At 44.4% G+C, this 16852-nt stretch overlaps 1 protein-coding gene and 1 long non-coding RNA gene across 2 annotated transcripts in view; one reads left to right on the top strand and one right to left on the bottom strand.

The window, feature by feature from the left end:
* The window catches only part of SHKBP1 (SH3KBP1 binding protein 1), a 55454-nt gene extending 49504 nt beyond the window's left edge, over positions 1–5950 (top strand). Inside the window, exon 18 of the mRNA XM_073598511.1 lies at positions 380–5950. Coding sequence (XP_073454612.1) covers positions 380–935 — 556 coding nt within the window. The 3' untranslated portion in view covers positions 936–5950. The remainder of the gene's footprint in view (positions 1–379) is intronic.
* A 2973-nt stretch (positions 5951–8923) lies between these two features.
* On the bottom strand, positions 8924–12948 carry LOC141107636 (uncharacterized). Its single transcript, XR_012235942.1, has 2 exons — positions 12795–12948; positions 8924–9309 (listed from the first exon to the last, which is right to left on the bottom strand). It is a non-coding gene; the product is annotated as an uncharacterized lncRNA (long non-coding RNA).
* Between the last annotated feature and the right edge of the window lie 3904 nt (positions 12949–16852).

Here is a 16852-nt window from a genome sequence, read left to right as displayed (position 1 = left end):
GCTAACTTTACTGTTTTTTTTTTTTTTTTTTTTTAAAGCATTTTCCAAAAAAAAAACGTGTTTAAAAAATTGCTGCGCAAATACCGTGCAAGATAAAAAGTTGCAATGACGACCATTTGTATTCTCTAGGATCTCTGCTAAAAAAAACATATATAATGTCTGGGGGTTCTATGTAATTTTCTAGCAAAAAAAATGATTATTTTTACATGTAGGAGAGAAGTGTCAGAATTGGCTGGGTTGGTAAGTGGTTAAAAAGAAAAAAATGATTTGTCTTTTTTTTTTTTTTTTTTTTTTTTTATCTCAGCTTAGCCTGTTCTCTGCTACCATTTCACAAAGAAGTGCAGCAATAACCCCTCTTTTTTATGTTTTTGTATTTCAGCTTGCAGTCTCAGCTGGGTGACAACATGCGAGATCGATTCTCCAGGCTTATGATAACCACCTCTCAACGCCCCGCTGCGTCTACTCGTCCCACAGAAGGCTGGGCCTCAATGTGCAGCTTGCAGCCACACATATCTGGGAGTTTCAGCTCTTTAAACAAGTCGGACTCTCTCCCTCGCTCCAGCATGAGATCTAGTAAACCACAGAGCTGCCAGTTAAGGGCAGAAGGCCAGGCGTTTTCCGCAGTTTCTGATCCACCATCTCCCCGCGCCAGTGGCAGCTTTGTGGAGCGCTGCCAAGAGCTTGCTCGTAATACAGAATCACACCACTCAGACACACGACGTTCCAGCATGGAAGTGGCCGCCACCAGGATGAAATCGCCTCGATCCTCTGCTCCAGTTAGACGGCCAGTTTCACCTGCCCCTCCTCCACCCCCACCACTTTGTGTAGCACCGTCATCACCTTCTTTACCTTCTGCAGCAGACACCTCCTCCTCATCTTCACCATCTCCTCCCAAAGTTCCACAGAAGCCTAGGCTAAATGAGACCTCATTTTGACAGCGGCTGTAGAGCAGAAGATTACTCTGAATAATAGGCTGGAGGAAGGTTAGCACAGGCGTAGCCATTTTACCCCTGATCTTACTAAGAGTATTCCTACCCATTTCTAAATTGCATGCTTATTAACCCATTGGCACCGGCCGAATATTTGTGTGAATTAGTGTAAATACAGCTGTGCCGAGCATGCGCACGCTCCCAGCTAAGTTACCAGCGGCTAACGGAAAGCTGTCGAATTTGCGATCAGGAGCTTTCTGATCTTGTGACAGGCAGTCGCGGCTGTCACATGATCATTAACCCCGCCCCGCCTCCTGGCATCCTAAACCCCTTTAAGGGCCGAGAGGTGTCGGCGCCAAGAGGTTAAAGCTCAACTGCAGCCAAACCTCTTTCCTCTTCCTTTTTTTTTTTTTTTTTTTTTTTTTTTTAGCTGCCAATAGGGAGGATATCAGTCACTACATCTGTCATCTATTATTGCTGTCTTTGTCCTTGTTGTTGTGGAGGTTTCACATCACTTCTTGTCCCAGTGATACCTCAACAAGAAATTGGAGGGTGTGGGATTCACTGGGACAGGAAGACACAAAACAACGTAAACCTGACCGATATTCCAACCCCTCCCAACTCTTCTAAAAAAAAAAAAAAAAAAAACAGGGGCTGTTGTTGCTGTCTTTGCATCGGTCCTTGTGACACTGGGACAAGAAGTTACAGTAAATCTTCGATAAGGAGGCAGTAAAAACCTGACAGATTCAAACCCTTCCCTATCTGTACAGACCTTAAATGGTTTGACTGCAGTTGGACTTTAAGGTTAGGTTTTATAACAACATTGAGACTTGTCTCTAAAGGAAGTCATTACATAATGATCCATTCCTCTATTTATTTATTTTGGATTTTTTTTATGATACAAATGTTTACTTGCATGTCTTGCCAAATCAGTTCATAGGTGGGAAGTAAAAGTTCTTCCTTACAGCACTGATTCAGGAGCAAACAACAATTTTTGTGCCTTGTTACAACTCTGATCCTGAATAGGAATACCCAGCAGTGCCTTTTACAAGTGCCATCTTTGTTCTGGGCATTTTGCCAACATGACTAGTGCTTATTTTTTTAATTACTGTTACATTGTGTGTTAGTCTTTGGACATTCTTCCGTTCTCTCTCTGCCTTCTTCCAGTCTTCTGTAGAATGTACACTGAGATGCACATGTGCAACTCTGTTTACATTCTGGCAATGTGCCTGTGTGCCAGGATTACTGCACTCTTGTGCATGCACAGGAGTGACATCATCCCACGCCGGCCAGTCAGGATGCCACGAAGACCGGCACCCTGGAAGAAGCCAGCGTGAAAGCTCACGGGTGTCAGACCATTGAAGCTAAGGCCAGTATTGCAAACTTTAGTTCCTCTTTAAGATTTGACTGACAGTGTAATTCCTCAGTGTGACTGACACATTTTGTTATGTTGGTATCATCCTTTGTTAAAAGGATTTTCCATTTTAGGAATACCACTTTCCCATCAAATCGCTTTTTTAAAAAAAAAATCAATAAATAAAGAGCTATTCATATTTTTGGGGGATTTTTTTTTATTTTTTAGAAGCATGATGTAGTCAAAATTAGGATTACAGTCTTTCATCTACTCTGTGTAGAACCCGGCTAAGTTCTTTCAACACACTAGGGTGTATATTTTTGTTAGTTTGGTAGATGGCGACTAGCTCAGCCACCACTTGTTTCTGTTTTCTTATGAGCAAGTCTCATGTCTTTGTTCTAGACTTCGCACCACCTGTGGGTTTTGCTTCCCTTGCTGCATCAGGGGGTTCTGCTTTCTCCATCTGAAATCTCAAGTCAGGTTGGCCTACTACACATGAAAACATGAAACGTCTGGCTGCTACAGTGCCAAGAGGCAAAAGAAGCCAATATGTGGTTCAGCTAGCCAACATTACTTTCTAAAAAAAAATTCTGGTTGTAAGTGGACTGACTCTATAAACTGGACCCCCACCCATTTTTTAGAGGACAGGTCACTTCTGCTGGGAATTGGAAATCCAAATTGGGAAATGAATCCAGCCAATGCTTTTGATTGGAGTGGAGTTGGATGGTCTTTGCACATAGACCCCACACATGATATATTGGTAGTTCTCATACCCTGGAAGTAAGATGACTTGAGTGAATAGTTGCTAATGAACAGCCGAGTGTCCTTGTCCTTTTTATTATATCAGATTATTGTTTACTGTGTCCTTAGATTGCCTGTCAATCTCTACAGTTTTACAGACTGAGATAAGAGGGGATTAATTCTTATTACTGGCTGGATCCAAAAAATCAAGTGGTATGTAGAGTTTTATGCTGGGAAATGGACACATTGTCCTCAGACATTCCTTTATTGTCTCTGAACACTTGATGAATTACTGGATCTAACATGTATTGATTCCAGCACTTTCCAGCTTGTTTATGACTTTTACTTGTGGCCAAAGTTCATCCTAGAGCTAATAATGTAAGAATCGGAAATCCTGCACTGTTCTGATCCTTTGATTGTCTGGGAGAAGTCAGAACAGTGAAACCTCTTTTCCTTTTTTTTTTTTTCTCCTTCAGCCAACATGTGTATTTATTCTTTGTTAGCAGAACATCACAAAACACATCAGTAAATTTTTCTTTTGAGTCATCGGCAAGAACAGTAATGAATTGGATGAAAGTTTCCAGTCTGATCTATTTTTTTTTTTTTTTTTCCATTGCTAATGTGCAGAAGTACATTTTGAGACTGTACCACATACCCCATCCCATTATCACTTGAAATCTTGATTTTCTTTTTAAAGTTGTCCATTATGAGGTTGAAAACCTGAGGGTTACATAATGTATGAATCTCTACTGTATTTGTGTGTGTGTGGTGGGTACATTTAACGGGAGCTTATGATAAGAGACTATATGGCCAAAGGTTTGTGGACACCTGACCATCACACCTATATGAACTTATTGGATATTTGGTTTTAAAATATGGAGTTACCCTTCACACCCCCTACTACCATCCTTTGGGGTATAACAACCTCCACTCTTCTGGGAAGGTGGCTCTATCTCTTACTTTGGGTGTTTCGGTGAGTGAGGTTATGTTTGCGGCTGTCCGGGCAGTGGTGGGTGTGCCTTCCTCTTCGCTCTCTCTGTCGCTGGGTAAAGCTGCGGCCACGCCGTCCATAAAACGCGCAGCGCGGGGCCTTTTCTCAAGCCAGTCAAAGCATGACTCGTTCCCTAGCCAGTCAATGCACTTCACCCAGAACTCAATAATTTGGAGGGGGGGTCTACATACTTTGGCCATATACTGCAGGAGTGATGGTCAGGTTTCCACAAGCCTTAGAACATTCATTCTACAATTCTCAGTCTCCCAAAGATGCCATTTGCCTGCCTGTTGTGCTAATCCTTTGGCTTTGTGCAGGGAGTTCTGATGTCACCGATATATGTGTATATATATATATATATATTTTTTGGTATGTTTTTGTTTCTGGTTATTGACTTACTAAGGGCTTGCGCACACACCCACTAGAGGCCCAACGTCTCAAAGGTTACAAACTTCCTTGGCACCCAAAGCTGCTGCGTACATCTGCCCATACACAGCAGTTTACAATACACTGCAGTTTTTGGGTATGCACCAGTGGCTGCGTGAAGCATGCGCATGGATATATGCCCCAAACACAGACAGCCTGCATTTGGGTCTTACATCCATGCGCGTTCTTTACGCAACCACCAGCACATGCCCGTCTAAAGCCGCATCTTGTAATTGCAATCTATGGGCGATTGCACACAGTAGCTGCGGGTCCCGGTGATGTTTTTATGGAGGCTCTGGCTGCTGTTTGGCCCCCTTGTGGCTGTGTTTATAAGCCAAACTGCAACGGTAAGGTCTGACACCTTATGGTCCATACTACACCCACCCCTGTAGATTTAGACAGGCCATAGATTTGATTTTTTTTTTCCTTCCACTGAAAAAAAATGGCTTTATTTCCCAATAAATACAGCGGGTCTTGAGGGGGAAATCCCTGCCAGCAGAACACAATGATTAGTGTTGCCGGCTATAGCCGACGGCACTAAACAATTGGGATAAACCCGACAGGCTGATTGTACACTAGTCGTTCGATTGACTTGTGTACAACTGGGGTGCCCATACATGGATCAAAATTCATCCGGTCCTTTGTGAACGAGCCAAATTTCGATCCATGTATGGCTGACTTTAGTTAATGATATTGCACAACACCGCTTTACTGTAGTGTCTTTTCTAATATCTCCGCCATTATTCGTTTTTATCTTTTCTTAGAGTGTCTAAAACCCCACACCCTATTCAATAGGGATCTTCATTTTTTTATCATTTGTATTGCACACCTTTACTACTTTAACACTTCCCTATTTCATTGTGTTCATATACAGTATTTTGTTTTCAGGGTTTTATGTTCGTCAAGCCTCCTCTATCTATAGTACGAGTGATGAAGAGCAAGTGCGGTTTAAAAGAGAAGTCTATCTTCTGACCATGTTTCATGTTACACCCATGTTTAGGGTAGAACATCAAACATGATTACACTCTGCAGCCCCCCTCTATCCCTTACAGTATCGGGGGGGGGGGGGGGGGTTCTTCTCTCTGCAGCATCCTGTAATTATTAAACTTAGACATAGCTGTGCATGGCTCCGCCCACACAACCACATCATTTATTCACAGTAATTTGTGAATGAAAGAATGACAAGTCTCATCTGCCACTACAGCAGAGGGACTTGTATTAATAGAGCACAAACGTAGTAGTAACGTCTCTGCACTTCTAGTTGATTGATTCTCTTCTCCAGCTCCATAACTGAAGTTCTGTACTTTTGGCGCGGATCTACAGCTTGAGATATAGTCTGCAGAAGCCAGAGCATTGCACCCATGATTCACTGATCGCAGTTGCAATGCTTTGCAGGTTCCCAAATTGCAAAAAAAATAATTGATGCACATTTTGTTATCAATAAATATAGGTGCATATATTTTTTTGCAAAAGGTAGAATTTGGCATTTAAGAGAATTCCAAAAACTGAGAAGAAATGAAATGTAAATAATAGTATAAGCCGTGTATAGAACACATGAAACCAGTGTAGGTATATTGTATAGAGAAGCAGTAATCTGATTAGTCCCGGTTCCAACTGGAACATGGTGTGGGAAACCCGCAATCCATGCGCATTTCCTGCACTGCATTCAAAACGCACCACCCTTGTGATCTGCAGTGGGTGTCAGTGCAATGTGAATGACAGTGCATTTGCCTGCACCGGATCGCATGGTACAAAACTATTACAGATCGCAAGGGTGGTGCGTTTCCAAAAGTAGTGCATGCATTACTTTTGGTGCCATGCAGAGTGATTGGAACTCCTTCAAAATAAATGGGCTCAAATTGCATTGCACTGAATTGCACAGGGATGTGCTGTGCGATTCATAGTGTGAACCCAACACATTACTGGCTCTTTAAAGAAAGACCACAGTAGATAAGTAGTCATTCTGTAATAAAAGTCAAAACTGTTTTTTTTGTTTTTTTATGTATTTTTTTTTTTTTTTTTTGGCAATTCTGGTGAAAGCACAGTGCATTAAGACATTGTAATAGGTGTATGATACTATATGTAACCTGATATTATTATTATTATTATTTTTTTTTTTTATGTTAATAAAAAAAATCACTTGTATAATATCTCTTGATGCCAGCTCTTGTGTCGCTATTAGTGTATCTAAACCCAAGAACAAAAACAATTCAATTTCAGCATACCAGCCCTTATATGAAGGGGCTGCATTATTTTTTTAGTATTTGAGTCTAAAAGTAGGATTTTAGACCAAACATATATTAAAGAAAACTTCAGAAAAAAAAAAAACCTGCAAGACAAAGGCACAATGATCTAGTATGCATTGCATACTTGTTCCTTATGAAATACTTACCTTAGAGCGAAGCTGTTGCAACGGCACCTGCACACAGCTGACACGGCCAACATCTTTCCTGGAGTTTCTTACAGATTCGGCTCTGGTGCTGTGATTGACCGGAGCCGCAATGACGTCACTCTCGCGCATGCCTGCGGTAGCCATCATTCACGGCACAGGGATCAAAAGGGACGGCATCGGGGCCGTTCCTTCAGAGCGCATGCGCCAGCGATTTCACTGGCTGTATGTAATGTGTATATATCTTTTTATATATATATATATATATATATATATATATATATATATATATATATATATATATATATTTTTTTTTTTTTAAAGTAAAATTTTATGTATTTTCATACACAAACAACAAAGAAAACAAACCTGTATATGGATCGAACATCGCTCAACCATTACAAGATCTGGTAAACTGGTATACATTTATCTTTTTATATTTACACTACCTATAGGTAAGCCTTATTATAGGCTTACCTATAGGTAAATGTCTGCAGAGGAAGTTTACTTCCTCTTTAAGTGGAATACCCAATGCATTTCAGGGGCCATACAATGCCTGCTTCATCAGGGCTACAATGTTTTTGGAATAAAATCTTACTCTAGGACCTTAAAACTCTTGAGTCTGAAAGTCAGAGCGCCATACTAAACATTGCATTCATATCAGGAGGCTTCTATGGCAGCACCTTGGTGGATGGAAGCAGCCCACATATCACTTTGTTACTCCATTGATTTATCATCGGCACAGTTGTGATGGAATCAGTTTCAAACAGGAAAGCTCTATTCACTCGGGGTTCCAGTGCCATCAATTCACCACTTTGGGCATTATTTTTTCAGGCATTTCCCCCCTTTATGTTTACCTCGTTATCCTGCTGTTAACAAACCTCCTGTCCTAAGGTGACAATGCACCTCACTGTGCTGTCTCTATGGAGGAGCAGTGTTGTCACCCTGGAACAGCAAGTGTATTAGGACAACACTTCGGGGGGGGGTCCTCTACATCCCTCCTAACTTTTTCAGATGGGAACAAGGGACACTTATTAGTAAAAAGTATGTAGGCTTTGGACACACCCTCTACCCCGCCCCCTTAAAGTTAAAGCGTAACTCCACTTTTGTTGAGAAAGAAACATTCCCCTCTGGGTGATCTATGTACGTTGCAAGGATTATAACAAGCTTTGTTGCAGATTCCTACCTTTTGTTGTTTAAAAGAAATCCATGTGCGTTTCTCTGTACCGAGTGGGTCTAATGGGAGTGGTTTCATAATTAACTGTCAGGTGTGCATCTGCAGGGTACTAATGAGGAAATCTGCTGGGCCTGCATCCCTTTAGACGAAAGTATCTTTCCAAAAATTACATTTTTGTTGCAGGGGATGCCCAAAATCTGACTTGTATCTTTGGCTCACCAATTTTCCCCAGAAGTCTGCCTATCACACAAGAAGGAAATAATGTTTCTGGGGAGTGGTCAGTACACACTCTGTGTACAGAACAACTCCAGGTAGCCATATTGCATTGCATTGCATCCTCAGAAAATTACAGCGGCTGCAGATTGAAAAAGGAAAAATAACATTCAATTACAATATTAGTGTCGATTATATGTGCTATATTATTTTTTTTTTTCTTTTTTTGCTATTTTTTTCCCCACGAAAGTGGAGTTACCCCCTTAAACTAAACTTACAAGTGCTTTTTATTTTTTATTTTTTTTACCACTACTATTCCTTTATATTGGCTTTTGGAATGCACAAATGCAGCAATTTAGAAATCAGATGAAAGGTTTAGCCCTGGGGAAACACTTTTGGAAAGATAAAAAGTGCATTTCATATATAACTATATAGATCAGACAAAAATGAGGGACAAATGAGGAGGAAAGGGACAGAACTACTTTGTTCGCAATCAGGGACAGTTGGGAGATATGGTTCTATAGTCTGGTGAATGAACTGGGTAGGGCTTATAACACTGGTTGAGATACTGACAGGAAAAGTGAATAGGAAGTCAGGAGTGCATTGGCTTTCTGGCAGGATCAACAGGTACTTTTGCACTTCTACACGTATAACAAAACTCTTTCCATAGTATATTTAACAGACCAAAATGGAGTAATTAGGATAAGTTCATTGTTAGGCTTTATATACCATTTAATCTTTGCATGACAAACTACACACTTCTAAATACAGAGCAAAATACAGTACATACATGCAGCAAGACACCCCGTGCTAATTATCTGTAGGCAACACATTCCGTTGGACCCTCAGAGTGCACTGCCCTATAACGATCCTTCAGAAGGTACATGCACACACCACCCCCAGAACCATGATGTTTCCCACCGTGGCCAAAATAGCAATCCACAACCAGACCGTATCGCTTGTCCGGTGTCCCCTGTCTGTCTGATCTGACCTCTGTCCTGGTCCTGTGCTGAGAGTGGACAACGAAGTCTGGAATGACAGGTCCCCATTGTAGGAGGCATACAAAAATATTCCACTCATTGTCGATAACTGCTGGGGACAAAAGAAAAGGAAATACCAAGAAAAGGAATACCAAAAGTAATCAAAATATTACTTAAAGCGGAACTTCACTCTCTCTGTCAACACTGACTATATTTTTAATCCCCATGCTGCTAGCATTAGTAAGAAGGTAGGAAGGTATATCATGTATTTTTTGTTTGTTTTTGTTATTTTTTTTTACATTTCTTTAGTTACTTCCTGGTTTCCAGGCCCAGGCAAATGATGTCATACATCCCAGGAGTCTTCAGGAGAGGAGCAGGGGCTTTCTCAGCTAAGGGCGGATGGATTCCAGGAAGTAAATGCTACATGAATCATTTGCCCTTACTCAAGATGGCCATGGCCAAGGCCAAGAAATGCTGGGGGGGGTTTCAAAGTGATTTGTCAACAAAATAAAGCATGGAGACATGGATGGAGGGGGGGGTTTGCTTTGAATATTAAAAATGAATTCAAGCATTTTTGGTTTGTGGTGCTCAGATGCAGTGTAGTTCAACTTTAAACAAACATAAAGGTTCTAGTTCTACTGGTGTCTCCATTGAGGGGAAGAGCACACACTCCCCGTTTGCAATTATTTCTCTTTATGGTCTGGTCCCTGCTTCATTAATGGACTCTTTGCAGCCTCACTCAGTGACTGAAACACAACACTGAACTAAAGAGCCCGCAGATAAGAATTTGTTCTCTGATCTCTCATTTTAGCTGCCAGTGCATGAACTTCCATCATAAGCCTGATTTATAATTTCAGCCAATGTTGATGATAATCCTATGAATTTCGAGAAAATATACCATCTCACTTCTTTGGAAATGTTCTGCACGTATAGGAATTTGCCTGTTTGTTAAATAGAATGAAGATGGAAGTGTGTGCAGTGGTGGCGAGTGTAGAAGTGTGTGGTGGTGAGTGTAGAAGTGTACATCGGTGCAGCGGTGGTGAGTGTAGAAGTGTACATCGGTGCAGTGGTGGCGAGTGTAGAAGTGTACATCGGTGCGGTGGTGGTGAGTGTAGAAGTGTACATCGGTGCGGTGGTGGTGAGTGTAGAAGTGTACATCAGTGCAGTGGTGGTGAGTGTAGAAGTGTGTGGTGGTGAGTGTAGAAGTGTACATCGGTGCAGTGGTGGCGAGTGTAGAAGTGTACATCGGTGCGGTGGTGGTGAGTGTAGAAGTGTACATCGGTGCGGTGGTGGTGAGTGTAGAAGTGTACATCGGTGCGGTGGTGGTGAGTGTAGAAGTGTACATCAGTGCAGTGGTGGTGAGTGTAGAAGTGTGTGGTGGTGAGTGTAGAAGTGTACATCGGTGCGGTGGTGGTGAGTGTAGAAGTGTACATCGGTGCGGTGGTGGTGAGTGTAGAAGTGTACATCGGTGCGGTGGTGGTGAGTGTAGAAGTGTACATCAGTGCAGTGGTGGTGAGTGTAGAAGTGTGTGGTGGTGAGTGTAGAAGTGTACATCGGTGCGGTGGTGGTGAGTGTAGAAGTGTACATCGGTGCTGTGGTGGTGAGTGTAGAAGTGTACATCGGTGCAGTGGTGGTGAGTGTAGAAGTGTACATCGGTGCTGTGATGCAATGGCGACAAGAGTAGAAGAGCAAGTCAGTGCGATGGTGAGTGTAAAAGTGTGCATCTTTGCAATGATGGGAAGTGCATAGGTGTGCGTCAATGCAGTGGGGCGAGTGCTGAAGGGTGGTATGTTGCATTGGGAACAAGTTCAAAAGTGTGCATTGGTGCTGTGGTGGCAAATGCAAAAGTGGACGTTGGTGCTGTGGTGGCGAGTGCAGGAGTGTGTGTTGGTGCTGTAGCGGTGAATGTGGAAGTATGTATTGGTGCTGTAATGCAATGGCGGCAAGAATAGAAGAGCAAGTCAGTGCAGTGATGGTGAGTGCAAAAGTGTGCATCGTTGCAATGGGAGCAAGAGTAGAAGAGCAAGTCAGTTCTGTGCTGGCGAGTGCACAACTGTGCATTGTTACAAGAATGGGAAGTACAGAAGTGTGTGTCAATGCAGTGGTGGCGAGTGCTGAAGTGTGGATTGTTGCAATGGGAGCAAGTGCAGGAGTGTGTGTTTGGTGCTGTGGCTGTGAATGCAAAAACGTGCCCTGGTGCTGGGGCGGCGAATGCAGAAGTGTGCGTTTGGTGGTGGGGCGGCAAGTGCAAAAGTGTATGTTGGTGCTGTGGCAGCGAGTGCAAAAGTGTGCGTTGGTGCTGTGGCAGCGAGTTTAAAAGTGTGCGTTGGTGCCGTGGCGGCGAGTGCAGGAGTGTGCGGTGGCGGCGAGTGCAGGAGTATGCGTTGGTGCCATGGCGATGAGTGCAGAAGTGTGCGTTGGTGCCGGGGCGGCGAGTGCAGAAGTGTGCGTTGGTGCCCGGGCGGCGAGTGCAGGAGTGTGCGTTGGTGCTGTGGCGGTGAGTGCAGAAGTGTGCATTGGGGCGGCGAGTGCAGGAGTGTGCGTTGGTGCTGTGGCGGTGAGTGCAGAAGTGTGCATTGGGGCGGCGAGTGCAGGAGTGTGCGTTGGTGCTGTGGCGGTGAGTGCAGAAGTGTGCATTGGGGCGGCGAGTGCAGGAGTGTGCGTTGGTGCTGTGGCGGTGAGTGCAGAAGTGTGCATTGGGGCGGCGAGTGCAGGAGTGTGCGTTGGTGCTGTGGCAGTGAGTGCAGGAGTGTGCGTTGGTGCTGTGGCGGCGAGTGCAGAAGTGTTCGTTGGTGCTGTGGCGGCGAGTGCAGAAGTGTTCGTTGGTGCTGTGGCGGCGAGTGCAGGAGTGAGCGTTGGTGCTGTGGCGGCGAGTGCAGAAGTGTGCGTTGGTGCTGTGGCGGCGAGTGCAGAAGTGTGCGTTGGTGCTGGGGTGGCGAGTTCAGAAGCATACGTCAGTGTAATGGGAGCAAGTGTAAAGGTGTGCATCATTGCAATGGTGGCGAGTGCAGAAGCAAGTCAGTGCAGTCGTGGTGAGTGCAGAAGTGTTCCTCATTGCAAGGATTGTGAGTACAAAAGTGCGTGCCAGTTCAGTGATGACAAGTAAGATCATGTGCCTCACAATGAATGTACTAAAAAGGTCAATGCAAACTTTGTCGTAATAAGCTAGCGGCAGGTCAGATCTCATCTTCCATTGTTGTAGACCACATAAAGCTGAGATATGCTGCAGCCTATGCAATGCTCTGCAAATAGCTATAGATCACATTACATTGAGAGACTATAAACGCGGTGCTGTTGCCTAAAGCGGAACCAGCCCATATTCTTCCCAGGCAGATCAGAGAATGAAATCAAAGATCTGATTGGTTACAAACAATAGGGACAATGCTTTTCACATATCAAACCCATGCAGATTTTTAATAAGTGAACAGCCGGATCTGTCAATGCCCCGATGTATTTAGTTATTTTAAGTTATACTTCTTTCTTATTTAGTTTATATTTCTTTCTCCTGCCTTATAAAATGTTCCCATTAATAAAACCCCATTACCAAATAAATGCCTTCCTTTGGCTGTGACCTTCTCTATGGATTCCTTGTACCTGCTCATCCACCAGAGAGAAGTCCATTGTGGTATCCACTGCTTGGGACCTCAGCCACGGGTGAAAGAATCGTTCATCAGTCCACAATGGGTGAATGTGGGTCCATTATATCGCTCTCACATGAAGGGAATCCGTCTGCTACAGTGTAATCGTAGTCTGTGTCAGCGAGGAGCGAGAGGCTCTTTAATTTGTTAAATCTCTCCAGATGTTCAGGGGCTGATTGCATTTGGTTTGTCAATAGGATTAGAAGGAATATTTCTGGCCTTGGCACAGAGTCCAAAACAGAGAGGGCACATCCCAGAGGGCATACAGGAGATCACACAGTGACATGGACATCTCATGATATTCATACGTGAGAGAAACATGGGGGGCTGCCATTGGTGACCTCAAAATATTGTTGCCTGGCTGTATCTGAGGTCAATACTTTCCGAGTCATTGGCCAAGAATGAGCATGCAGATGAGAGTCCATAGGGGGACATTTACTAAAACCACAGCTCCCAACTGTCCCTGATTTTGAGGGACTGTCCCTGATTTGGAGCAACATCCCTCTGTCCCTCTTTCCTCCTCATTTGTCCCTCATTTTGGTCTGATCTACATAGATGTATATAAAATGCACTTTTTATCTGTCAAAAAGTGTTTTCCAGTGCCAAACCTTTCATCTGATTTCTAAATTGCTGCATTTGTAAATTTCAAAAGCCAATATAAAGGAAAAGTAGTGGTAAAAAAAAAAGCACCTGTGGGTTTAACCAATCTTGTTTTTTTGTACAATTCTCCTTTAAGGGGTCGTGGCAGGGGGTGTGTCCTATGCCTGCACACTTTTGCTGATAGATGTCCTTCATTCTCATCTCAAAAAGTTGGGAGGTATGACTAAAACTGCTGCACTCAAGATCTGGTGCAGCTGTGCATATTAGCCAATCGGCTTCTACCTTCAGCTTGTTCAATAAAGCCTTGGCAATAAAACCTGGAAGATGATTGGTTTCTATGCAGAGCTGCACCAGATTGTGCACTCTCCAGCTTTAGTAAATAACCCCCTCATGTCTCAAAGTATTAAAGCCATTAGATCTTTATGACAGCAAGGATATTCGTGTTATCAAAAAGGGAAGACTGTTTTGGCCTACTTATTTTATGAGTACAGGCAGGAGGGGTGCCTAGATTAATTGCTGCCTGAACCTACTGTTTTTGCCACTCCCTCCTCCTTTGGTTGCTAGAATGAAGGCACAGCAGCCAACTATGCAATGGCCAAGCCAACAGTGTCCTAGCAACCAATGATGCTGTGTGGCTGTACATCATTGGTTACTAGGAAGCTGGTGGTTGGGCTCACAGCATAACCGGTTGCTAGGACGCAGGCAGTTGGGCTGCACAGCATCACTGTTTTGGAGCAGGGCGTTCAAGATTCCCCCACCCTTCCTTACATCATAGAGCTCTCCTCCTACCTTTTGCTGTATCTGGGAAGTGGCTGGGGGCAAAGCTAAAAAGCAGAAAGTGCTGGGTCTGGAGGAGGACCAGCTGGAGTCAGCTGCTGAATGCTGAGACCAGGGGAGGCAGAGATGAGGAGGTGCTGCAGCTGCACAGAGAGGTGCAGGATCTGTAGGTGGAGTTCTGTCCTTCTCTCAGCTGTCGATTGCTGAGACAAGGTGGAGGTGGAGACGAGGGGGGTGCCACAGCTGCAGGAGAGGTGCAAGGGCCACATGAAATGGCCTGGCGGGCCAGATTCGGCCCAGGGGCATTGTGTTTGACACGTGTAGTAAAGCCATTTTTTCTTCAATCATCCAATCCTCTTCAACTTTTTTTTATTTCTCATGCAGATGATTGGAGTTTCAAAGTGAACACAGCTTCATCTTATTTACCAAGCAACAAACATGAACAGCCTCTGCTTCTTTAGTAAATCAGCACTTATACATAGCTCCCAACTTTTTGAGATGGGAACTATTAGCAAAAGTATGTAGGCATAGGACACACCCCTTGCCACGCCCCCTTAAAGGAGAATTAGCTAAACCCACAAGTGCTTCTTTACCACTACTATTCCTTTATATTGGCGTTTGAAATGTACAAATGCAGCAATATAGAAGTTGGATGAAAGGTTTAGCACTGGGAAACACTTTTGAAAGATAAATAGTGCATTTTATATACAACTATATAGATCAGACCAAAATGAGGGACAGGTGAGGATTGTTTGCCGCCAGCCACTGGACAGTTAGGAGCTATGTGTACATGTTTATCTACTGCTAACAGGAAAGCCCAAAATTGCTGCAATTACCAATCATTGCTGGCCTTAGAAGATATCGATTCTGGGGAAATGCTAAACTGAAGAGCACAGCAGATCAAAGCTTTAAACCGGAGGTTTAGGTATGGATATTTGCCATGGATATGTGCCATACCTGTGGGCATAGCTCCCAACTGTCCCTGATTTCGAGGGACTGTCCCTGATTTGGAACAATGTCCCTCTGTCCCTCTTTCCTCCTCATTAGTCCCTCATTTTGGTCTGATCCATACAGTTATATATAAGTGCACTTTTTATCTTTCAAAAAGTGTTTCCCAGTGCTGAACCTTTCATCCAATTTCTAAATTGCTGCATTTGTAATTTTCAAAAGCCAATATAAAGTAATAGTAGTGGTAAAAAAAAAGCACTTGTGGGTTTACCTAATAATTTTTTGTAGAATTCTCATTTAAGGGGGCGTGGCAGGGTGTGTGTCCTATGCCTACGTACCTTTTGCTAATAGGTGTCCCTCATTCCCATCTCAAAAAGTTGGGATGTATGCATGTGGGATCCCCATGGAAGCTGGAAATCACTGTAGTAGGCACTGCTACTACAGTCATAGCCACTAGCTATCGAGTTTTTTTTCCGAACAGCTGCCCTGCTGCTTAATGAACACAGCATGGGTGCCATTCAGGGAACACTTTTCTCAATAGATGCAAAACACTCTCTGATTGGATGAGATGGAGAGGTGGGGTGGTGACATCACAATCTCCACCTCGTCCAATAAGAAAATGCTTTGCATTCATTGAATAATGCAAAGTGTTCTCTGAATGGTGCCTGTGCCAAGCTTCCTGTGTCTACTAAGCAGCAGGACAGCTGCACAGCATGGGCTCAGAAGGGAACAAATATTGTCTAACTACAAGAGTCATGTGTATTCTTCCTTGAATCTTGGTGTGTTTTGTGTATTTCTCCCAGATCAGAGTGAGACTTTCCCTCTGTGCAGGAGCTTCCTGTAATAAAGACCGCTCACTGCTACTTTCTCACCTTGTACAGGGCGACTGGTCTTCAGTGGCGTCACTAGGGTTGGTGTCATCTGGTGCCAACCCCCCGCCCCCATTTATGCAGGCTAGTGCATCGGGGGGTGCCGGGGTGGGATCGGGGGGTGGATGGATGGAGCCGGGATGGGATCAGGGTGGTGGATAGAGTCGGAATGGATGGAGCCAGAATGGGATCGGGGGGCATGGATGGATGGAGCCGGGATGGGATCGGGGGGTGGATGAATGGAGCCGGGATGGGATCAGGGTGGTGGATATGGGATTGGGGGAATGGATGGAGCCGGAATGGGATCGGTGGGATGGATGGAGCCAGAATGGAATCAGGGGAATGGATGGAGCTGGGATGGGATCGGGATGGTGGATGGAACTTGGATGGGATCGGGATGGTGGATGGAACTTGGATGGGATCGGGATGGTGGATGGAGCCAGGATGGGATCGGGATGCAGGATGGAGCCGGGATGGGATCGGGATGGTGGATGGAGCCAGGATGGGATCAGGATGCTGGATGGAGTCGGGATGGGATCGAGGGGGGGTGGATAGATTTGGGATGGAATTGAGGGGGCTTGATGGAGTGGGGATGGGGGGGAGGGGGAGGGGCTGGATGGAGCCGGGATGGGATCAGGTGGATGGATGGAGAGGGCAGGTGCTGTAGCACGGTGTCCCTCTTCCTCGGCTCTTCCTCCCGGACTGTGTACTTGAAATGTCAGAGCAGAGGAGGAGGCGGCTATAGTCTGGTCTGCAGTAAGTGCAGCCGGCGGGGAGAGAGATATGATTGTGGCGTATGGGACGATCGGAGCCCGGGCAC

Source organism: Aquarana catesbeiana, linkage group LG09, assembly GCF_042186555.1.
Source record: "Aquarana catesbeiana isolate 2022-GZ linkage group LG09, ASM4218655v1, whole genome shotgun sequence".
Classification (NCBI taxonomy): Eukaryota; Metazoa; Chordata; class Amphibia; order Anura; family Ranidae; genus Aquarana; species Aquarana catesbeiana.
This window is presented reverse-complemented; position numbering and strand designations above follow the sequence as displayed.